The sequence below is a fragment of the Piliocolobus tephrosceles genome, chromosome 15 (assembly GCF_002776525.5).
Source record: "Piliocolobus tephrosceles isolate RC106 chromosome 15, ASM277652v3, whole genome shotgun sequence".
In the NCBI taxonomy this organism is placed as follows: Eukaryota; Metazoa; Chordata; class Mammalia; order Primates; family Cercopithecidae; genus Piliocolobus; species Piliocolobus tephrosceles.
In genome coordinates this window covers 63,837,928-63,863,728 of record NC_045448.1, presented here as the reverse complement: position 1 = coordinate 63,863,728, position 25,801 = coordinate 63,837,928, and the positions used below count along the sequence as shown (strand labels likewise).

The window sequence follows — 25,801 nt, the reverse complement described above, 5'->3', positions numbered from 1 at the left end:
TTTTTAGAGCTTATAGGGTAACTTCCTGATGTTGCCATGGCATTTGTAAACTGTCATGGCGCTGGTGGGAGTGTAACAATGAGGATGACCAGAGGTCACTCTCATTGCCATTTTGGTTTTGGTGGGTTTTGTCTGACTCCTTTACTGCAACCTGTTGATCAGCAAGGTCTTTATGACCTGTATTTTGTGCTAACCTCCTATCTCATCTTGTGACTTAGAATGTCTCAACTTTCTGGGATGCAGCCCAGTAGGTTTCAGCCTCATTTTTACCCAGCTCCTATTTAAGATGGAGTTGCTCCGGTTCACACGCCTCTGACAATTAGACCTAATAAATGAATTCAGCAAGGTTGCAGGATACAAGATCAACATACAAAAACAGTAGAATTTTTCTACACCAGCAATGAACAGTTTAAAAAGGAAAGTAAGAAATCCTGGCCAGGTGTAGTACATGCTTGTAATCACGGCTATTTGGGAGGCTGATGTGGGAAGATCTCTTGAACTCAGGAGGCAGAGGCTGAACTGATCTGAGATCGTGCCACTGCACTCCAGCCTGGGTGACAGAGCTAGACCCTGTTTCAAAAACAAAACAAAACAAAAAAACCAAAACTTCATTCTATTTACAATAGCATCCAAAAGAATAAAATACCTGGTGTAAATCAAATGAGCAAGGAGAGTCTCAATCATTTTAGGAGGTTTATTTGCCACAGTTAAGGACATGCCCAGGAAAGAACAGAGATTCACAGGAAAAATTGTGGTCCACGCTTTTCCCAAAGAGGGTCTGGGGACTTCAGTATTTAAAGGGAAAAGGGCAGGTATTGGTGAAAGAAGAAATTTTGAAAGGGCATGGGTAGATAAGAGGCAAGGGTTTGCATTCTTTTGAGTCTTTGATTACCCATATACTTGTGAAAGGGGTAGAAGAATAGTCATTTATGCATCCAGCTCATTACATGTGCAGTTTTTATATAAGATAAACATAGAGCAGAGGAAGCAATCAGATATGCATTTGTCTCAGGTGGGCAGAGGGATGACTTTTGAGTTCTGTCCTTTGTCCCTTACCTGTGAAGATAAGCTATCAATTTACATTGTCAGGGTGAAACTCAACAGAACTGTTTTAGGGTAAAGATCTTGAGGCCCACAAGAAATTTCCTCGAGGGCAAATGGTGAAGGAGGTCTATCACTTTTAAAAATCTTTGTAGCTGTCCTATTTAGGAATAAAATTGGAGGCAGGTTCGTGTAACTCAATTTCCAACTTGACTTTTCCCTTTGCCTTAGTGAGTTTGGGTCCCAAGATTTACTTTCATTTCGCACTAGCAATAACTATAACCAAGGAGATTGTGAAAGGAAAATAAATCTTGGGGCCCCAAACTCACTAAGCTAAAGGGAAAAGTTAAGCTGGGAACTGCTTAGGGCAAACCAGCCTCCTACTGCTCCCTCTACTCACTAAGATAAATGCATATCTGATTGCCTCCTTTGGTGAGGCTAATCAGAGGCTCAAAAGAATGCAACCATTTGTCTCTTGTCTACCTATGACCTGAATGTCGGCTCTCCATCTCCAGTTGTCCCACCTTTCCTTCAAGTTGTCCTGCCTTTCTGGACTGAACCAATGTTCATCTTGCATATGTTGATTGATGTCTCGTGTCTCCCTAAAATGTATGAAACCAAACTGTGCTCTGACCACCTTGGGCACATATCAGGACCCCCCGATGCTGTGTCACAGGCGCGCATCCTCAACTTCGGCAGAATAAACTTTGTAAATTAACTAAGACCTGTCTCAGTTAGATATTCGGAGTTCACAAGGTGAAAAAAATAAACACTGAAAGCTATAAAACATTCCTGAAATTAAGACTTAAATAAATGTAAAGACACCCCATGTTCATGGATTAAAAGACTTGGTATTGTTAAGCCGGCAATTGTGAACAAAGTAATGTACAAATTTGATGCTACCCCTCCCAGAATTCCAACGGATATGTTTTTTGTTTTCTCAGAAATACGGAAAGCCAATCTATGAATTCTATATGAAATTACAAAGTGCCCCCAACAATCCTGAAAAAGAACAAAGTTTGTATATTTACCCTCCCTGATTTCAAAACTTATTACAAGTGGGTTTTTATTAACTTGTCAAGATAATTCTATGTGGAATGTGTTGTTGAAAAGAGTCAAACTCTGTAAAATATTTTAAGAGATTTATTCTCAGCCAAATATGAGTGAACATGGCCCATGACACACCCCTTGGGAGGTCCTCAGGACATGTGCCCAAAGTGGTGAGAGTGCAGCTTGGTTTTATATATTTTAGGGAGGCATGAGACTTAATCAAATACATTTAAGAAACACATGGGTTTGGTTCAGAAAGGCGGAACAACTCAAAGCAGGGGCTTCCAGGCTATAGGTAAATTTAAACATTTTCTAGTTGACAATTGGTTGAGTTTATCTGAAGACCTGGGATCAACAGAAAGGAAACGTTCAGGTTAAGATAAAGAATTGTGGTGACCAAGTTTTACTGCGTAGTGGAAGCTCTCAGCGGACTTCAGAGAGAGCAGGTTGTAAAATGTTTCTTAGTGGACTTAAAAGTGTTCCTAGCTCTTAGTTGATTATCTCCTGGATCTGAAAAGGAAGGAAGGAAAACAAAGGTGAAAGGGGATTCTCTACAGAATGTGGATTTTTCCTACAAGAGACTTCACATGGCAATTTCAAGGTACGGCAAGGAAATATATTTTGAAGTAAAACATTTTGATTTTCTTCCTTGTTATGCCAGAATTAGATTGGAAAGTAAGTCATGATATACAGGGTTAAGTAAAACCCATCTGATGAGAATTTTTGGTTTGTAGGGCAGGACTCCCCAGACCCCTTTTATATGAATTTGGGCAAGATAAAAAAAAAAAAATCAGAGCTTAATCATCAAATGAATAATCTTTTCAATAAATGGTGCTAAAACAATTGGATATCTGTGTGGGCCAGAAAAAAAAAAATCGGTTCTCATGCCAATACAAAATATACTTGAAATGAGTAAAGCCTAAATACAAGAGGTAAAACTGTACACCTTCAGGAAAAGTGGATAGAAGATAAACATTAATGATTTTGGTATAAAGATTTCTTAGATATAACATGGGAAAAATAGGTCGAGTGTGGTTGTACCTGTAATCTCAGTGCTTTGGGAAGCTAAGGTGGGAGGATCGCCTGAGGCCAGGAGTTCCAGATCAGTCTGGGCAGCATAGTGAGACCCCGTCTCTACAAAACCAAATGAGGAAAAAATAAAGAATAAAATAGACAGATCTTCATCAAAATTGGAAGCTTCTGCTCTTCAAAAAACACCATTAAGAAAATGAAAATGCAAGCCACAAACTGAGAATATTCTCAATATATGTGTCTGATAAAACAGTATCTGATTATTGTATCCAGCATATATAAAGAATTCTTACACTTAACAGTAAGATAACTCAGTAAAAAATGGACAGAAGATTTGAAGAGACACATTACTAAAGAAAAAATGTGGATGTCTAGGTAGCACATGAACAATGTTCAACATTATTAGTCATCAGAGAAATATAAGTTTTACATAAAAATAAGAAGCCACTACGTCAGGAACCATTAGAAGGATAAAATTTAGAAGACAAATAATACCAAGTATTGGGGAGGATGTGGATATACTGGAAATTTTCTGTGTTGCTCTTGGATATATAAGATGTCATAACCATCCTGGAGCATTGTTCAGCAGTTCCTTTTAAGAATACATTTACCATATTACCCAATAATTCTAACCATTCTAGTCATACATATATACGTATTTCTCTTAGGAGATATATATTTATATTTATACATTCTAACCATTCTAATCATATGAATAGAATTATTAGAATATGATTAGAATGGTAAGAATGTACAAATATAAGTAAACGTGTGTGTGTGTGTGTGTGTGTGTATACATATATACACACACACACATATATATATATATCTCCCCTCTAAGAGAACTAAAAATACGTCTCCACACAAGAACTTGTACATGAATACTTAAATCACCATTATTCATAACAGGCCCAAATGGGAACATCTCAAATGACTACCAATTGGTAAATGTATAAAAAAAACTGTTGATTAATGCTACTCAATTTTTAAAATCTAGCTGCCTGAACAAGATGGATGAATCTCTAAAGATTTATGAAAAGAAAGTTAAAAACAATACATTCTGCATTATTCCATTTATGATATTCTTGAAAAGGAAAAGCAAAGCCTGATACAATTTAGACTTTATTCTGTTTGATATCACACATATGACATGCTAGGGAAAAAAGCAGAAGTATAGTGACAGAAACAAGATGGATGAATTGTTTCTCAAAGCCTGACGTGGGTGGACTAAGGGCATTTGCTGCAAAATAGCACATGGAAACTTCTTTGAGATGATTTAAAAAATATTTATCTTGATTGTAGTTATTATAACATAACTATACATTCATCTAAACCCCTTGCACTATTTACTTAAATTGGTGAATTTTATTACAAATGAATCATAATTCAGTAGGTGATTTAAAACATTCGAGATATCTTTCCTGAAACAGATGACTTGAATGTACATACTGAAAGAACTCACCATGTACCTGGAAAATTAACCCAAACAGTCAGACCGTTCCATGAAATATCTTAGTAAAAAGACTTTAAAGATAATATATCCTCCCAGTCTGCAGGCTAAACCTTAAATCATTTTGAAAGGGTAAAAATAATCAAGTTAACATGAGATTTTGTACCAACAAGAGAACATTGGTGCAGTGACTACAAAATACTCAAGGAAAAAGGGGATGGGCCAAGGATTTTATATCTTCCCAACCTATTCTACATGGTGTCAAATCTGGCTTTAAAAAAATATGGCCGATGGCTTTAAACAAATCAGGCATGATGGCTTATGCCCGTAATCCCAACACTTTGGGAGGCCGAGGCGGGTGAATTGCTTGAGCTCAAGATCAGCTTGGGCAACAGAGCAAAACCCTGCCTCTACTAAAAATAGAAAAACTAGCTTGATGTGGTGGTGCATACCTGTAGTCCTAGTTACTTGGGAGACTGAGGTGGGAGGATCCTTGAACCTGGAAGGTCGAGGCTGCAGTGAGCCATGATAGTGCCTCTGCATTCCCACCTCGGGGACAGAGCAAGACCCTGTCTCAAAAAAAAAAAAAAGGCCTTGGGGAACAGTGAACATATGCTTCCTAAGGATGAAACACACAATATACCAAAACGTAACTAGATGCAGCAAAACAGTTCTAAGAGGCATGCTTCTCTTACACCATACAAGCAAGTTAACTTAAAATGGATTAAAGACTTAAACATAAAACCTTGAAACTAAAACTGCCAGAAGAAAACAAAGAGGTAAAGTTCCTTGCCATTGGTCTTGGCAATGAGTTTTTAGATTTGATATCAGAATCATAGGCAACAAAAGGAAAAATAAAGAAATGAAACCATATGAAACTAAAAAGTTTCTGTACTGCAAAGAAAAAAAATCAGCAAAATGAAAGGCAACCAACTGAATGAGAGAAAATATTTGCAAACCATATAGTTGGGAAGGGGGTCAATATCCAAAATATATAAGGAACTCATACAACTCCATAGCAAATAAACCACCAAATTTTAAAATGGGCAAGGGACCTGGATAAACATCTTTCCAAAGAAGATACACAGATGTCCAAAAGGTATGTGAAAAGATACTTGACATTACTAATCATCAGGGAAAAGAAAATCAAAGCACAAAGAGATAACACCTTATATCTGTTATGATACCTCCTTACCAAAAAGTCAAAAGGTAACAACTGGCTGGCAAGAATGTACATAAAAGGACACCACTTGGTGAGAATGTAAGCTGGTATACCCCTGTGGAAAAGAGTATAAAGGTTTCTCAAAATATTAAAAATAAAACTATTGAGCGGTACCAAGATGGCTGAATAGGAACAGTTCCAGCCTCCAGCTCTCATCCTGAGCGACACAGAAGATGGGTGATTTCTGCATTTCCAACTGAGGTACTGGGTTCATCTCACTGGGACATGTCAGACAGTGGGTGCAGGACAGTGGATGCAGCCCACCCGGCGACCGCTGAAGCAGGGTGAGGCATCGCCTCACCCAGGAAGCACGAGGAGGAAGGGAATTCCCTTTCCTAGCCAAGGGAAACCGCGACACACAACACCTGGAAAATCGGGTCATTCCCACCCCAATACTGTGCTTTACCAAAGGTCTTAGCAAATGGCACACCAGGAGATTATATCCCGTGTCTGGCTCGGAGGGTCCCATGCCCACGGAGCCTCCCTCATTACTAGCACAGCAGTCTGAGATCTGACAGCAAGGCAGCAGCGAGGCTCAGGTAAAGGTGCCTGCCATTGCTGAGGCTTGAGTAGGTAAACAAAGCAGTCGGGAAGCTCAAACTGGGTGGAGCTCACTGCAGCTCAAGGAGGCCTGCCTCTCTCTGTAGACTCCACTTCTGGGGACAGGGCATACCCAAACAAAAGGCAGCAGAAACCTCTGCAGATTTAAATGTCCCTGTCAGACAGCTTTGAAGAGAGTAGTGGTTCTCCCAGCATGGAGTTTGAGATCTAAGAACTGACAGACTGCCTGCTTAAGTGGGTCCGTGACTCCCGAGTAGCCTAACTGGGAGACATCCCCCACTACAGGCAGACTGACACCTCACACAGCCGGGTACCCCTCTGAGACGAAGCTTCCAGAGGAACAATGAGGCAGCAACATTTGCTGTTGAGCAGTATCCACTCTTCTGGAGCCTCCGCTGCTGATACCAAGGCAGACAGGGTCTGGAGTGGACCTCGAGCAAACTGCAACAGACCTGCAGCTGAGGGTCCTGACTGTTAGAAGGAAAACTAACAAACAGAAAGGACACCCACACTGAAACCCCATCAGTACGTCACCATCATCAAAGACAAAAGGTAGATAAAACCACAAAGATGGGGAAAAAGCAGTGCAGAAAAGCTGAAAATTCTAAAAATCAGAGTGCCTCTCCTGCTCAAAGGAATGCAGCACCTTGCCAGCAATGGGACAAGGCTGGATGGAGAATGACTTCGACAAGTTGAGAGGAGGTTTCAGACGATCAAACTTCTCCGAGCTAAAGGAGGAAGTTCGAACCCATCACAAAGAAGCTAAAAACCTTGAGAAAAGACTGGATGAATGGCTAAATAGAATAACCAATGTAGAGAAGTCCTTAAATGACATGATAGAGCTGAAAACCATGACACGAGAACTACGTGACAAATGCACAAGCTTCAGTAACCGACTCGATCAACTGGAAGAACGGATATCAGGGACTGAAGATCAAATGAATGAAATGAAGTGGGAAGAGAAGTTTAGAGTAAAAAGAAATGAACAAAGCCTCCAGGAAATTTGGGACTATGTGAAAAGACCAAATCTATGTCTAATTGGTGTACCTGAAAGTGACAGGGAGAATGGAACCACGTTGGAAAACACTCTGCAGGATATTATCCAGGAGGACTTCCCCAACCTAGCAAGGAAGGCCAACATTCAAATTCAGGAAACACAGAGAATGCCACAAAGATACTCCTTGAGAAGAGCAACTCCAAGACACGTAATTGTCAGATTCACCAAAGTTGAAACAAAGGAAAAAATGTTAAGGGCAGCCAGAGAGAAAAGATGGGTTACCCACAAAGGGAAGCCCATCAGACTAACAGCAGATCTCCCTGCAGAAACTCTACAAGCCAGAAGAGTGGGCGCCAATATTCAACATTCTTAAAGAAAAGAATTTTAAACCCAGAATTTCATATCCAACCAAACTAAGTTTCATAAGTGAAGGAGAAATAAAATCCTATACAAACAAATGCTGAGAGATTTTGTCACCACCAGACCTGCCCTACACAGGCTCCTGAAGGAAGCCCTAAACATGGAAAGGAAAAACCGGTACCAGCCAATGAAAAAACATGCCAAAATGTAAAGACCTTCGATACTAGGAAGAAACTGCATCAGCTAACGAGCAAAATAACCAGCTAACATCATAATGACAGGATCAAGTTCATACATAACAATATTAACCTTAAATGTAAACGGGCTAAATGCTCTAATTAAAAGACACAGACTGGAAAAATGGATAGAGTCAAGACCTATCAGTTTGCTGTATTCAGGAGACCCATCTCACGTGAAGAGACACACATAGGCTCAAAATAAAGGGATGGAGGCAGATCTAAAAAGCAAATGGAAAACCAAAAAAGGCAGGGGTTGCTATCCTAGTCTCTGATAAAACAGAATTTAAACCAACAAAGATCAAAAGAGACAAAGAAGGCTATTACATAATGGTAAAGGGATCGATGCAACAAGAGCTAACTATCCTACATATATATGCACCCAATACAGGAGCACCCAGATTCATAAAGCAAGTCCTTAGAGACCTACAAAGAGACTTAGTCTCCCACACAATAATAATGGGAGACTTTAACACCCCACTGTCAACATTAGACAGAGCCATGAGACAGAAAGTTAACAAGGATATCCAGGAATTGAACTCAACTCTGCACCAAGTGGACCTAATACACATCTACAGAACTCTCCACCCCAAATCAACAGAATATACATTCTTCTCAGCACCACATCGCACTTATTCCAAAACTGACCACACAGCTGGAAGTAAAGCACTCCTCAGCAAATGTAAAAGAACAGAAATGATAACAAACTGTCTCTCAGACCACAGTGCCATCAGACTAGAACTCAGGATTAAGAAAATCACTCAAAACCACTCAACTACATGGAAACTGAACAACCTGCTCCTGAATGACTACTGGGTACATAACGAAATGAAGGCAGAAATAAAGATGTTCTTTGAAGCCAGTGAGAACAACGATACAACATACCAGAATCTCTGGGACACATTTAAAGCAGTGTGTAGAGGGAAATTTATAGCACTAAATGCCCGCAAGAGAAAGCAGGAAAGATCTAAAACTGACACCCTAACATCACAATTAAAAGAACTAGACAAGCAAGAGCAAACACATTCAAAAGCTAGCAGAAGGCAAGAAATAACTAATATCAGAGCAGGACTGAAGGAGATACAGACACAAAAATCCCTTCAAAAAAATCCATGAATCCAGGAGCTGGATTTTTGAGAAGATCGACAAAATTGATAGACCACTAGCAAGACTAAGAAGAAAACAGAGAAGAATCAAATAGATGCAATAAAAAATCATAAAGGGGATATCACCACCGACCCCACAGAAACACAAGCTACCATCAGAGAGTACTATAAACACCTCTACGCAAATAAACTAGAAAACCTAGAAGAAATGGATAAATTCCTGGACACATACACTCTCCCAAGACTAAACAAGGAAGATGTTGAATCCCTGAATAGACCAATAACAAGTTCTGAAATTGAGGCAAAAATTAATACCCTACCAACCAAAAAAGTCCAGGACCACATGGATTCACAACCGAATTCTACCAGAGGTACAAATAGGAGCTGGTACCATTCCTTCTGAAACTATTCCAATTAATAGAAAAACAAGGAATCTTCCCTAACTCATTTGATGAGGCCAACATCATCCTGATACCAAAACCTGGCAGAGACACAACAAAAAAAGAGAATTTTAGACCAATATCCCTGATGAACATCGATGCAAAAATCCTCAATAAAATACTGGCAAACCGAATCCAGCAGCACATCAAAAAGCTTATCCACCATGATCAAGTGGGCTTCATCCCTGGGATGCAAGGCTGGTTCAATATATGCAAATCAATAAACATAATCCAGCATATAAACAGAATCAAAGACAAAAACCACATGATTATCTTAATAGATGCAGAAAAGGCCTTTGACAAAATTCAGCAGCCCTTCACGCTAAAAACTCTCAATAAATTTGGTATTGATGGAACGTATCTCAAAATAATAAGAGCTATTTATGACACACCCACAGCCAATATCATACTGAATGGGCAAAAACTGGAAGCATTCCCCTTGAAAACTGGCACAAGACAGGGATGCCTTCTCTGACCACTCCATTCAACATAGTGTTGGAAGTTCTTGCCATGGCAGTCAGGCAAGAGAAAGAAATAAAGGGTATTCAGTTAGGAAAAGAGGAAGTCAAATTGTCCCTGTTTGTAGATGATATGATTGTATGTTTAGAAAACCCCACTGTCTCAGCCCCAAATCTCCTTAAGCTGATAAGCAACTTCTGCAATGTCTCAGGATACAAAATCAATGTGTGAAAATCACAAGCATTCTTATACACCAATAACAGACAAACAGAGAGCCAAATCATGAATGAACTCCCATTCATAGTTGCTTCAAAGAGAATAAAATATCTAGGAATACAACTTATAAGGGATGTGAAGGACCTCTTCAAGGAGAACTACAAACCACTGCTCAGTGAAATGAAAGAGGACACAAACAAATGGAAGAACATTCCACGCTCATGGATAGGAAGAATCAATGTCGTGAAAATGGCCATACTGCCCAGGGTAATTTATTGATTCAGTGCCATCTCCATCAAGCTACCAATGACTATCTTCACAGAATTGGAAAAAACTACTTTAAAGTACATATGGAACCAAAAAAGAGCCTGCACTGCTAAGACAATCCTATGCCAAATTTACAAAGCTACAGGCATCATGCTACCTGACTTCAAGCTATACTGCAAGGCTACAGTAACCAAAACAGCATGGTGCTGGTACCAAAACAGAGATACAGACCAATGGAACAGAACAGAGCCCTCAGAAATAATACCACACATCTACAACCATCTGATCTTTGACAAACCTGACAAAACCAAGAAATGGGGAAAGGATTCCCTATTTAAGAAATGGTTCTGGGAAAACTGGCTAGCCATAAGTAGTAAGCTGAAACTGGATCCCTTCCTTAGACCTTATATAAAAATTAATTCAAGATGGATTAGAGACTTAAATGTTAGACCTTAAACCATAAAAACCCTAGAAGAAAACCTAGGCAATATCATTCAGGACATAGGCATGGGCAAGGGCTTCATGTCTGAAACACCAAAAGCAATGGCAACAAAAACCAAAATTGACAAATGGGATCTAATTAAACTAAAGAGCTCTTGGACAGCAAAAGAAACTACCATCAGAGTGAACAGGCAACCGACACAATGAGAGAAAATGTTTGCAATCTACTCATCAGACAAAGGGCTAATATCCAGAACCTACAAAGAACTCAAACAAATTTATAAGAAAAAAACCCCATGAAAAAGTATGCAAAGGATATGAACAGACACTTCTCAAAACAAGACATTTATGCCGCCAACAGACACATGAAAAAATGCTCATCACCACTAACCATCAGAGAAATGCAAATCAAAACCACAATGAGATACCATCTCATACTAGTTAGAATGGCAGTCATTAAAAAGTCAGGAAACAACAGGTACTGGAGAGGATGTGGAGAAATAGGAACACTTTTACACTGTTGGTGAGACCGTAAACTAGTTCAACCATTGTGCAAGAGAGTGTGGCGATTCCTCAAGGATCTAGAACTAGAAATACCATTTGACCCAGCCATCCCATTACTGGGTATATACCTAAAGGATTATAAATCATGCTGCTATAAAGACACGGAAACACGTATGTTTACTGTGGCACTATTCACAATAGCAAAGACTTGGAACCAACCCAAATGTCCATCAATGACAGACTGGATTAAGAAAATGTGGCACATATACACCATGGAATACTATGCAGCCATAAAAAAGGATGAGTTTGCGTCCTTTGTAGGGACATGGATGCAGCTGGAAACCATCATTCTTAGCAAACTATCACAAGAGCAGAAAACCAAACACCACATGTTCTCACTCATAGGTGGGAACTGAACAATGAGATCACTTGGACTCAGGAAGGGGAACATCACACACTGGGGCCTATCATGCGGAGGGGGAAGAGGGGAGGGATTGCATTGGGAGTTATACCTGATATAAATGATGAATTGATGGGTGCTGACGAGTTGATGGGTGCAGCACACCAACATGGCACAAGTATACATATGTAACAAACCTGCACGCTATCCACATGTATCCTAGAACTTAAAGTATAATAAAAAATAAAAATAAAAAAAGAAAAATAAAAGAAAAATAAAAGAAAATGTGGCACATATACACTATGGAATACTATGCAGCCATAAAAAAGGAATGAGTTTGTGTCCTTTGTAGGGACATGGATGAAGCTGGAAACCATCATTCTCAGCAAACTATCACAAGAACAGAAAACCAAACATCACATGTTCTCATTCATAGGTCGGAATTGAACAATGAGAACACTTGCCACAGGATGGGGAACATCACACACCGGGGCCTGTTGTTGGGTTGGGGGAGTGGGGAGGGTTAGCATTAGGAGATATACGTAATGTAAATGATGAGTTAATGGGTGGAGCACACCTACATGGCACATGTATACGTATGTAAGATACCTGCACGTTGTGCACATGTACCCTAGAACATAAATTTTAATAAAAAATAAAATAAAACTAAAACTATCATATGTTCCAGAAATCCTACTTCTAGGTATATGTCTAAAGGAAATGAAATCACTGTCTTGAAGAGACATCTATACTCATGCTTACTGCAGCATTATTCACAACAGTCGAGATACGGAAACAACCTAGTTTTCCCTCAAAAGTTGAATGGATAAAGAAATGAGATAAATATCTATATCATGGAATATTATTCAGCCTTTAAAAAGAGGGAAATCCTGCTATTTACAACAATGTGAATGAACCTGGAGGACATTTTTAAGTGAATAAGCCAGACACAAAAAACTGCATGATTTTACTTATATGTGTCATGAAAAAAAGTTGCACTCACAGTGATACAGAATAGGATGGTGGTTACCAGAAAGTTAGGAAAATTAGGCATTCTGGAAAAGGAGAGTTGTTAGGCAAAGGATACAAAGAAAATTCAGTCAGCCCTGGAAAAATTTGGATATTTCACGTTTAAAATTTTTAAAAACAAAAAGACCTTTGGTTGAAGGGTAATAATGAAAAAAATTGAGAAACATTGATATCCAAAACCAGAATAATAAAATTCACAGTACCAACTTCATTTACAAGGCAAATTGGGAAGTTCTGTGAGGATCAGTCAATCTCTAATTCTTAGCAGAATTAAATAGAATTCAAATACTTACAAAATTCTATTAATATCATCTGTATCATTCACTTATATTGCAGTACAATCAATAAAAGCTATTTACTTGCAAAAAAAAAAGTGTGGTATTTACATAACTACAATATCATTTTGCCTTATAAAGTAAAGAAAATTACAACATGAATGAACCCAGAGCACATTTTGCTGAGTAAAATAAGCCAGGAACAAATACTGTACTGTATACTTAAAAATTTGCTAATAGGGTACATCTTAAGTGTTCTTATCACAAAAGTAAACAAGTTAAGGGGGCCAGGCATGATAGCTCATGCCTGTAGCAGTTTGGGAGGCCAAGACCAGCAGATGGCTTGACGCAGGAGTTCGAGACCAGCCTGGAAACATGTTGAAACCCCCTCTCTACAAAAAATACAAAAATTCGGCCAGGCATGGTGGTACGTACCTGTAGCCCCAGTCTACTTATGAGGCTGAGGTGGGAGAGTCACCTGAGCCTGGGAGGTTCAGGCTGTAGTGAGCCATGATTGCACCACTGTACTCCTGCCTGGGTTACAGAGTGAGACCCTGTGTCAAAAAGAAAAAGTAAATATTTAAAAACAGAGTAAGAGGAAATTTTTGAAAGTGATAGATATGTTTATGGCATTGAGTGTAGTAATGTGTCCAGAATTGGTGGTTTCTTGGTCTCATTGACTTCAAGAATGAAGCCGCGGACCCCTGCAGTAAGTGTTAAGTTCTTAAAGATGGTGTGTCCAGAGTTTGTTCCTTGTGATGTTTGGATGTGTCTGGACTTTCTTCCTTCTAGTGGGTTTGTGGTCTCGCTGACTTCAATTGTGAAGCCACAGACCTTTGCCGTGAGTATTACAGCTCTTAAAGGCGAGGCATCCGGAGTTGTTCATTCCTCCTGCTGGGTTCATGGTCTTGCTGACTTCAGGAGTGAAGCCGCAGACCTTTGTGGTGAGTGTTACAGCTCATAAAGGTGATGCGACCCAAAGAGTGAGCAGCAGCAGCAGCAGGATTTATTGCCAAGAGCAAAAGAATAAAGCTTCCACACCACTGAAGGGGACTGCAGGGAGTTGCTGCTGCTGGCTCCGGTGGCCTGCTTTTATTCCCTTATCTGGCCCCACCTACATCCTGCTGATTGGTCCATTCTACAGAGAACTGATTGGTCCGTTTTGGCAGAGTGCTGATTGGTGTGTTTAAAAACCTTTAGCCCTACCCGATTAGCTGGTCCTATAGGGCTGATTGGTGCATTTCCAGTCCTTTAGTTCTCCAAGGAGAGAAAGGTGGGGACAGGTCGGGTGGGGACAGGAAAGTTCTCCAAGTCCCCACCCGACCCAGAAGCCCAGCTGGCTTCACCTCTCAGTAATAGCTTTAGTGGTGTCTACTTCCCTCCAAATGAATCAAATTGTATACATTAAATATGTACAGCTTTTTGTGTCAATAATGTCTAAGTGATATGTAAAAAGAAGACAAAAAGAAAAGGGAGCTCAAGAGAATTACAATAATTACACATATTTGAGTTTATAAAAATGTAAACATTCCTAAATACAAAACAAATATGAAACCAAAATAATATTTTACAAAGTAAAGCAAAGTTGCCACGTGGTAAAAAATACAAACTAAGCAGGGATTGTTATATACTGAATAACAAGACAGAATTATGCCACAGGCTATTAAACAGAACAAAGAAGTCACTCTACAATGCTGTGGGCTACGTTTCTTTTTTTTTTTTTTTTTTTGGAGACGGAGTCTTGCTCTGTCACCCAGGCTGGAGTGCAGTGGCCGGATCTCAGCTCACTGCAAGCTCTGCCTCCCGGGTTTACGCCATTCTCCTGCCTCAGCCTCCTGAGTAGCTGGGACTACAGGTGCCCGCCATGTCCCCGGCTAGTTTTTTGTATTTTTTAGTAGAGATGGGGTTTCACCATGTTAGCCAGGATGGTCTCCATCTCCTGACCTCCCGTCTGGGCCTCCCAAAGTGCTGAGATTACAGGCTTGAGCCACCGCACCTGGCCTGTGGGCTACCTTTCATAACAATAAAAGTTATATCTGTGTACCAAATAAAATGATAGGAATCTTCATAAAGCAGAAATTGTAGGAGATATCAGAAGAAACAGACAAAAGCAAACCAGTAGTTAATTTGCACATAACATTTTCAGTCTAAGACTGGTCAAAGAGACCAAAATGAAGAAATAAATGAGCAAAGTAGCAGAATCGATAAGGAGCTCTCATGTAGATGGATACACACACACACACACACACACACACACACACACTCTGAGTTTATCTATACACACACAAAGTATATATATACATATATATACACTCTGATAATAGAGACATGCTTTTCGGTACTTCAGACTGATAGTGTTCTATAATATCAGTTACATGAAGATAGAGGTCATCTATGTCTTTATTTGTTTTACTTTCCATTTGTTTAACTTGCTGATTGAGGAGTGCTAAAAGCAACTGGTAATATAATTGTCTTCTTTAATTCTGTTACCTTTTTTTGTTTCATATATTTAAGACATTCACACTCATGATTGTTAGGTCTTCCTGATGAACTGGTGTTTTTATCATTATAAAATGTCTCTCCTTTAATACTGTTTTTTAAATTATATTATGTCATAGTTATAGCCATTCTAGCCTTTTCATGTTTATACTTTTCTATTTATGTACTTTCAAACTATCTGTGTTTGTATATTTATAGTGGATTTCTTACAAGCAGCATATATTTGATGCTTGCTCTTTTGTGACAGTCTTTGTCTCTTGATTGGAATGTTAAGTTCATTAACATTTAATGTAATTATGGATGTAGCTGGAATTCAGTCTGCCATTTTGCTTTCTGTTTGTACTAATTTTTACTAATTTTTGTTTCTTCACTCCTCCTTTCCTTCCTCCTTTGGATTATTTGAATATTTTCCAGATTTTTTATTTATTTGCTTTTTTAGTCATACCTACTTGTACTGCTTTTTTAATGGTTGCTGTAAGGGTTACATTTATATCCTTACTGTTCTACAGTCCACTTAGAATTAAAAGGTAGAAATCTTCACATAGTCCACTTCATGTAAAATGTAGAAATCTTGAAATGAACTGAATCGGTTCATTTACCCACCTTACCCCATCCTGTATGCTACTGTTGCCATATACATTACCTACATGTTATAACCCTCACAAAATGTTATAAGTTTTGCTTTCAGGAGACAAGTGTATATTAAATAAATGTAATGGAGTTCCTTATATTTGCCCAGGTATTTACCATTTCTCCTACTTTTCATTCTTTCTTGGAGATCTGCATTTCCATTTGGCATTTATTTTAGCCTAAAGAACTTTTTCTAGTCTTTCTTATGGTGTAATTCTACTTGTGATAAATTTTCTTAGTTTCTTCCTGAAAATATCTTTATTATACCTTCATTTGTAAGTCTTGGCTGCATACAAAATTTTGTGTGTGTTTCTTCCTTTCAGTACTTCAAACATGTTATTCCACTGCCTTCTTGAGATTATTCTGCTATTTTTCTAAATTATTAAGTTGGATATTTAGTTTATCAATTTTTAATCTTATTTTCAACACAAGCACTTAAGGCTATAGATTTCCCTTCAAATGCCTCATTTGCTCAAGTGTTTTTTATAGTATTAGCATTTATTTAAGTATTTTAAAATTTCTATTATTTCTTTGACTAATGACTTCATTTCTAAGTACATATGAATATATTGCCTTTTTGTCAAACTTAATTGCATTGTTGATGGATTAATTATAATCTTTAAAATATATTGAGACATGCTTTTTTACTTACTACATAATATAATCTTGTAGATATCCCATTTGGGCTTGAGAAGAATGTGTATTCTCTGATTTAAGGTTCTCTGGGCTGAGCGTGGTGGCTTACACCTGTAATCCCAGCACTTTGCGAGGCCGAGGCGGGTGAATCATGAGGTCAGGAGATCAAGACCATCCTGGCTAACATGGTGAAACCCTGTCTCTACTAAAAATACAAAATAATAGCCAGGTGTGGTGGCGGGTGCCTATAGCCCCAGCGATTCGGGAAGCTGAGGCAGGAGAACCGCGTGATCACGGGAGGCAGAGTTTGCAGTGATCTGAGATCATGCCACTGCACTCCAGCCTGGGCAACAGAGCAAGACTCCGTCTCAAAAAAAAAAAAAAAGAAAAAAAAGATTTAAGGTTCTTTGATTTAAGTCCTGTGTATTCAATAAATATAACTTTGTAATTATGTTCAGTCTCCTATTTCTTTCTAATTTTCTCATTGCTGAGACTAGCAAAAATTTAGAGATAACCCTTAAAGTCTCACACAGTGATGGTAGGCTGATCATTTGTTTTAATTCTATTCATGTTTTGCTTTATAGATTTTCGAGTGTATTTTATTAAGTACATTCAAGTTTAGAATTTTTGTATGCACAGAAGATTGAAACTAGGCCCCTTCCTTTCACTGTATACAAAAATTAACTCACGATGAATTAGAGACTTAAATGTAAAACCTAAAACTATAAATCTCTCAGAAGAAAACCTAGGAAATATTGTTCTGGACATAGGCTCTGGCAAAGACGTCATGACAAAGACCCCACAAGCAATTGCAACAAAAACAAAAATTGACAAATTGGAGGAGTCTCTGCTCAGAGATTTGATGCTTATTTTTCCTCCATAATTTGAAGATATTTTCTCACTGTCTTCTACCTCCCATTGTTGCCAATGAGAAGTCTCGGGTCAGTATTTGTAGTTCCTTTATAGATGATATGTCTTCTCTCTTTTTTTTTTTAAACTTTTTCTTTTTTTAAACTTTATGTATATATTATTATTATTTTTTTTTTTTTTTTTTGCACTTTTAGGTTCAAGGGTACATCAGCCGGTTTGTCACAAGGGTAAATTGCATGTCATGGGGGTCTGCTGTACAGCTTATTTCATCACCCAGGATAACTGTGCTACAGATGAGCACAGTATTTGATAGGTACTTTTTTAATTCACCCTCCTCCCACACTCCAGCCTCAAGTAGGCCCTGGTATCTGCTGTTCCCTTCTTTGTGTCCCTGTGTACTCAGTGTTTAGCTCCCACTTATAAGAGACAACATGTGGTATTTGGACTTTTGTTCCTGCATTAATTCTCTTAGGATAGTGGCCACCAACTCCATCCATGTTGCTGCAAAGGACATAATCTCTTTCTTTTATATGACTGCATAGTATTCCATGGTGTATATATGCCACATTTTCTTTATCCTGTCAACCATTGGTGGGCATCTAGGTTGATTCCGTGTCTTTCCTACTGTGAATAGTGCTGTGATGAACATACACATCACATATCTTTATGTTAGAACAATTTATATTCCTTTGGGTATGTACCCAGTAATGGGATTGCTGGGTTGAATAGCAGTACTGTTTTAAGTTCTTTGAGAAATCTCCAAACTTCTTTCCACAGTGGCTGAACTAATTTACATTGCCACCAGCAGTGTATAAGTGTTCCCTTTTCTCTGCACCCTTGCCAGCATCTGTTGTTTTTTGACTTTTTAATAATAGCTATTCTGACTGGTATGAGATGGTATCTCATTGTGGTTTTGATTCACATTTCTCTAATGATTAGTGAAGCTGAGGATTTTTCCATATGCTTGTTGGCTGAGTGTTTGATTTATTTTGAGAAGTGTCTGTTCATATCCTTTCCCCATTTTTTAATGGGATTTTAAGTTTTTTGCCTGTTAATTTGTTTAGATTCTTTATAGATTCTGGATATTAGACCTTTGCCAAATGCACAGTTTGATTATTTTCTTACATTCTGTAGGTTCTCTGTTTACTTTTTTGATAGTTTCTTTTGCTATGCAGAAGCTTTTTAGTTTAATTGGTCTTCCTATTTGTCAGTTTTTTGTTTTTGTTGCAGTTGCTTGTGGAGTCTGTGTCATGACATCTTTGCCAGGGCCTATGTCCATAATGATATTTCCTAGGTTTTCTTCTAAGGTTTTTATAGTTTTAGATTTTACATTTAAGTCTGTAATTCATCTTGAGTTGATTTTTGTATACAGTGAAAGGAAGGGGTCTAGTTTAAATCTTCTGTATATGACTGTCCAGTTATTCCAGTATCATTTATTAAATAGGAAGTCATTTCCCCATTACTGCTATTGTCTATCTCTTCAAAGATCAGATGGTTGGTTGCAGGTGTTTGGCTTTATTTCTAAGTTCTCTTGTTGCAGGAAGTCGGGGACTCCGAATGGAGGGACCGGCTAAAGCTGCAGCAGAAGAACTTAAATTGTGAAGATTTCATGGACATTTATTAGTTCCCCAAATGAATACTTTTATAATTTCTGACGCCTGTCTTTACTGCAATCTCTGAACATAAATTGTGAACATTTCGTGGACACTTATCACTTCACCAATCAATACCCTTGTGATTTCCTATGCCTGTCTTTACTTTAATCTCTTAATCCCGTCATCTTCTTTGTAAGCTGAGGAGGATATATGTCACCTCAGGACCCTGTGATGATTGTGTTAACTGCACAAGTTGTTTGTAAAGCATGTGTGTTTGAACGATATGAAATCTGGGCATCTTGAAAAAAGAACAGGATAACAGCAATGTTTAGGGAACAAGAGATACAAGACTTCTGACTGCTGGTGAGCTGGACGGAACAGAGCCATATTTCTCTTGTTTCAAAGGCAAATAGGAGAAGTATCACTGAATTCTTTTTCTCAGCAAGGATCATCCCTGAGAAAGAGAATGCACCCTGAGGGTAGGTCTATAGATGGCCCCCTTAAGGCAGCCGCCTTTTACGGTCAAAGCCAAAGGGATGAAATAAGTCCTGGTCTCCTGTAGCGCTTCCAGGCTTACTAGGACGAGGAAATTCCCGCCTATTTGGTCAGTCAGGTTGTCTGCTCTCAAACCTTGTTTCCTGATAAGATGTTATCAATGACAACGCGTGCCTGAAACTTCATTAGCAATTTTAATTTCGCCCCATCTGGTGGTCCTGGGATCTCGCCCTGCTTTGTGATATTTTATTACCTTGTGAAGTATGTGATCTCTGTGACCCACACCCTATTTGTGCACTCCCTCCCCTTTTGAAAATCGCTAATAAAAACTTGCTGGTTTTACGGCTCAGGAAGCATCATGGAACCTGCTGATGTGTGATGTCTCTCCCGGACACCCAGCTTTAAAATTTCTCTCTCTTGTACTCTTTCCCTTTATTTATCAAACCAGCCAAGATGCTTAGGGAATAGAAAAGAGCCCACAATAAATATCAAGGGTGGGGTTTTCCCCCCAATATTCTCTAATCTGTTCCATTGGTTTATGTGTCTGTTTTTGTACCAGTACCATGCTGTTTTGTTTACTGTAGCTTTGTAGGAGTTTGAAGTGCATAACCTGATGCCTCCAACTTTGTTCTTTTTGTTTAGAATTGCTTTGGGTATTCAGGTTTTTTTTGGTTCCATATAAGTTTTCTTTTCTTTTTCTTTTCCTTTTTTTTTTTTTTTTTTAATTTTGAGTTGTAGTTTCACTTTTGTTTCCCAGGCTGGAGTGCAATGGTGCGATCTCAGCTCACTGCAACCTCTGCCTCCCATATTCAAGTGATTCTTGTGCCTCAGCTTCCCAAGTAGCTGGGATTACAGGCACCTGCCACCATGCCCAGCTAATGTTTTGTATTTTTTTTTTTAAGTAGAGATGGGGTTTCACCATGTTGGCCAGGCTGGTCTCGAACTCCTGACCTAAGGTGATCCACCCACCTCAGCCTCCCAAAGTATTCCTGAAGATTTTATTCTTTTTGTGGCTATTGTGAATGGAATTGTATTCTTGATTTGACTCTCAGCTTGGACATTTTTGGTGCACAGAAATGCAACTCATTTTTGCACTAATTTTGTATCCTGCAACTTTGCCAAAGCTGTTTATCAGATCTAGGAGTCTAGTTTTTTCTAGGCAGAGACTACGGGATTTTGTAGGTATAGAATCATATCATCTGAGAAGAGAGATAGTTTGACTTCATCTCTTCCTATTTATTAATAGATGCCTTTTATTTCTTTCTTGTCTGGAAGGTTTTAATTTTCTTTCCTTTTTTTTTTTTTTTTTTTTTTTTGGCAGTCTCACTCTGTTGCCCAGGCTGGAATGCAGTGGCACAATCTCAGCTCACTGCAACCTCTGCCTCGTGAGTTCAAGCAATTCTTGTGCCTCAGCCTCCTGAGTAGCTGGGAATACAGGCACCCACCACTACACCTGGCTCATTTTTGTATTTTTAGTAGAGTTGGGGTTTCACTGTGTTGCCTAGCCTGGTCTTGAACTTTTGGCCTCAAGTGGTAAAACCATCTCAGCCTCCCACAGTGCTGGGATTACAGGCATGAGCTACCGCACCCAGCCTAATTTTCTTTTTTTGTTCAGTTCTGCATTTCCATTACAAATGTGAATATTTTAAAATACCTTTTTATATCTCCTGGCTGATATACCTTGTTTGTTTTGTGTTGATTGTCTCATATCATTTATCATCTCTGGAAATTCTTAACCATTAACTTAATTCCCTGTGTAGTCATATTAGACTTTTCATATTTTCTAATTTGCTTAGCCTCTCTTTATATTTTTAATTTTTTTCCTCTGCAACATTCTGTGTAATTCCTGACTTATACATAATTTATGCACTTTTATTTCACCAATTCTTTCTTCAAATGTGTCAAATTGACTGAGCACAGTGGCTCACACCTGTAGTCCCAGCATTTTGGGAGGCTGAGGCAGGTAGATCACGAGGTCAAGAGATCGAGACCATCCTGGCCAACATGGTGAAACCCCATCTCTACTAAAAATACAAAAATTATCTGGGCATGGTGGTGCACACCTACTCCCAGCTACTCAGGAGGCTGAGGCAGGACAATCGCTTGAACCAGTCAGGTGGAGGTTGCAGTGAGCCGAGATCACGCCACTGCACTCCAGCCTGGCGACAGAGCGAGACTCTGTCTCAAAATATAAATATATATATATATTTTTATATATATGGATAATTAGTATTGCCAGATAGTTACAATGAAATAGGGACAAATGCAAAATTGCAGTGAATGCATGGACAAATAGTACAATTTGCTAATCTTCTGACCTCTTCCTTAGTATATCTCACCTCCACTGAATATATAATGAATCAATAAGCTTCCTAGTACAAGACACTCTTCATTCACAAAAATAAACACAATTGCCTTTTGATTTCTATATCTGAGAGGGATTCAGGCAAATACAGGAGATACTAACAAGAAGAGGCAACATATTTTCTAAGCTATCATAGTCAGCAGTGTCTATTTGGGGTTATGTTTATTCTTGAACGTTATACTTAAGGCCTCCACAGGCTCTGAGCCTCAGCCCCTCCTAAATGTAGTAACTTTTCACATATGGAAGATCCTAGTAGGCCAGATCCCTTCTGTCTGAAAATATTTTTCCAATCAGAAGGACAAAAACAGTGTCACGTAAATATGTTAAATAAACAGCTCTTTTCTTTTATATATTCTTGTTCACAACTAACATAACATTTTTTTCTGCCTTGTAGGTACCAGAGATTTGAAAAGGCATTTCTCCTAGCTGTTGACATTGGTGCTCGTGACCTCTTTATGGTGAGTCATTTTCGGAGATGATTTTGTGCCTTCAGTTCTAAGGCTGAGTAAGTTGTCAGCTTTTGTGACCATTAAAAAGGATTAGTGTCATTTTGCAGGCTTAGACCATGGCGGGAAAGCATTATTCCATCTTGACTTGCAGGTTTGCTTTCGTGAAACTGGTCAATAGCCATCTAGTATCTTTTGATTTGTTGACATTTTCTTTGCTGGCTCCAATGGATGTTTTATGTTTTCTAAGAATTTATAATTCTTGAACTTTTCTCCTCATGTATCTTGATGCAAGGAGATGACACCTATCTATCTAATAATCTTAAATGTCTTTCTAATCCATTCTCTGAAGAAAAGCTATAGAATCCAGGACATAGGGCAAAACATATCCCACAGATCTTGAATGTGCTCAGTTTGTCCCTTAGATTTTAGTGTAGAGTAACAAAGTAGGAATGTTCTCACATGTATTTTTTAAGTAACTGTAGTACAAAGTGGATCCAAGAGGTTAAATTCACATATCCTCTGGCCCTCCCATTTGTTAGCTACAGAACAGTAAAACTGACCAGTTTCTTACAAATCCTTATACTCTGTATCAGGTCTCTGTTATATAAGATCTTGTACCACAGTGCCACATTGAGATCAAATGAACAAAGGAAAAGTAAGGACTTTTCCTGGTTTCCCAGCACATTCTGTTAGACAGCAATTTCATTGTTTTCACAGAAACAACAGAGCAAAAGGTTCTTGAAAGAAGAAATAGTTCTAGAAGGTGCTTTTGCCTGAATCTTTTGCACAATTAAGACATTTTATAGTTTAAGCTTTGATATTTCAGATATTCTGTTATATAGCAATTACATTGCTGTCACAGAAACAATAGAGCAAAAGCCTCTTGAAAGCAAGAAATAGTTCTAGAAGGTGCTTTTCCAGAATCCTTTGCACAGTGAAGTCATTCTGTAGTTTAAATTAAGCTTTGATGTTTTAGATAATATTATGGATTCATCACATTAAATCAATTCTCTTTGGATTGAGTTTGATATTTAAATTCTAATTGTTTGTCATTCAATTAATTATACTTTTATTGATCATTAAAAATCTAATTTCAAAAGTGTGAACATTCTTTTATTTGTCATCTGCATTTTGTGATGTCTATCTGAGCAGGCATATTACATTGAGGGAAGGTTTTATTATTTTCATCAAAATCTATACATTGCAGAGATCACAGTGTCAGAAAATTAATTATACTTTTTAGATTTTCCAGCCCCATTGACTTTTTTCCTTATCTCCACCTTTTTACCTTTGCCACTTACCTCAATAATGGTAGATTTTCCCCATATTTCTTTATTTTTTATGTCTATAATTTCAGTCTTTTTTCTAGCCACGATAAGAACTAAAGAGATGTATATTTAAATGTTTGGTGCCTGGTAAAATTTATCTCTCAAGGTATTATGTTCTGTAATTTCTAATGTTGTAATAATTACAAACATCATGAAAGGCACCTTCTAAACTTTTCTCAAATCATACCTGTTTCAGCTTTCAGTCTCAGTTTAGCCAATGACAATATAAAGTATCCAGGTTAGCTCAAATCACCTTCATCCAATAGCCTTTCTACTGATAGGCTAACCCTAACCTATGAGGATTTTTACACAAAAAAAGATGAAAACATAAAATAAGGAAAGTATAGAAGTCTTTTTACTGTCTTTTATTTGTAAAAGCAAACAGTCATTATTCAGAATGCTGCATTGTTACTCTTCATGCATAACTTTATTTATAGCCCATGGTCTGCTTTAAAGAAGCTCAAAATATTAAGAGCATTAAAGCCTCAAAGTTCTATTTAAGCTCATGAATCTACTATATACATTTAAAGTTCCATGTAGAAATTGCCTAAAAGAATTTATTTTTTAATAGATTGATTCTTACTATCTAAATTTCATCTAGCCAGAGGTCTATAGCCTATAGACTGAAAAATGTTACCTCTTTTGAAATTAAAAGCTTTTAAATAAACAGGATTATTCCTACTTATACATGATTTTCTACCCTTGAATTATCGGTTGGTAAAAGACTAAAAATAATAACACATGAATCACAATGGGATCACACAAAAGTGTATCAGTTAACCTGAAAATAGTCCTTTTGCATTAGCATATTATCAGTGGTAAAAAGTTACAAGACATACAACATAAGAAAGTTGATATGGCTGGAAAGCAGAGAGACTAAAGGGACTTACATTCCATATAAAAGAGTTAGAATTTATCTCAAAAGCAATAAGAAGTTACTAAATCATTTTAAACAGAAGAGTGACATTATCAGTATTTTGGCTAGGAAACTTTTCCTATAAAGGGCCTCGCAAGTAGTTTAGGCTTGTTTCTTGCACGCTTTATTGACTGACTGATTGATTGATTGAGTCAGGGTCTTGGTTTTTCACCTAGGTTGGAATGCAGTGGTGTGATCATAGCTCACTATAACCTTGAACTCCTGGGCTCAAGCAATCCTCCTCTCTTAGCCTCCGAAGGAGCTAAGACTACAGACATGTGCCACCATGCTTGGTTAAGTTTTGTAAATATTTTAGACTTTTTACAAGCCATACGGGCTCTGTTGCATCTACTTAACTCTGCCATTATAGAGCAAAAGCAGGCACAGTCAATACATACACAAATAAGTTTGGCTGTGTTCCAATAAAAGTTCATATATGGACACTGAAATTTGATGTCACATGAAACTGTTCCTGTGATTTTTTTTTTTTTCCAAAAACCATTATTAGTTTGGGTTAGACTTGGATGGTGGGTCACAGTTTGCTGATTCCTTGTTTAGAGTATGATCATTTAAGGCTGCACTGTAGAAAATAAACTGAAAAGAGACAAGGCTTCCAGGTACAAGTGTGAAGTAAACAAAGAGGTGGGTTCTTTCAGGTCCATTTCCTCAGGTCCAGCACCCTCATAGTAATTTTCTTTTTCTTTTTTTTTTTTTTTTTATTATACTTTAAGTTCTAGGGTACATGTGCATAATGTGCAGGTTTGTTACATATGTATACATGTGCCATGTTGGTGTGCTGCACCCATCAACTCGTCAGCACCCATCAATTCATCATTTATATCAGGTATAACTCCCCAATGCAATCCCTCCCCCCTCCCCCCTCCCCATGATAGGCCCCAGTGTGTGATGTTCCCCTTCCCGAGTCCAAGTGA

The 25,801-nt window shown here is 38.2% G+C and overlaps 1 protein-coding gene across 6 annotated transcripts in view; it reads left to right on the top strand.

Moving 5' to 3' along the window:
- Positions 1–25,801, top strand: part of WDPCP (WD repeat containing planar cell polarity effector) — a 489,966-nt gene that overhangs the window by 271,382 nt on the left and 192,783 nt on the right. For all 6 annotated transcript variants that reach the window (XR_002734119.3, XM_023224126.2, XM_023224123.2 and 3 more), the window contains one exon: positions 22,571–22,634. Coding sequence is in view for 5 of the 6 variants with exons in the window: in XM_023224126.2 (XP_023079894.1) it covers positions 22,571–22,634 (64 nt within the window). In the remaining variant the exon portion in view is untranslated. The remainder of the gene's footprint in view (positions 1–22,570; positions 22,635–25,801) is intronic.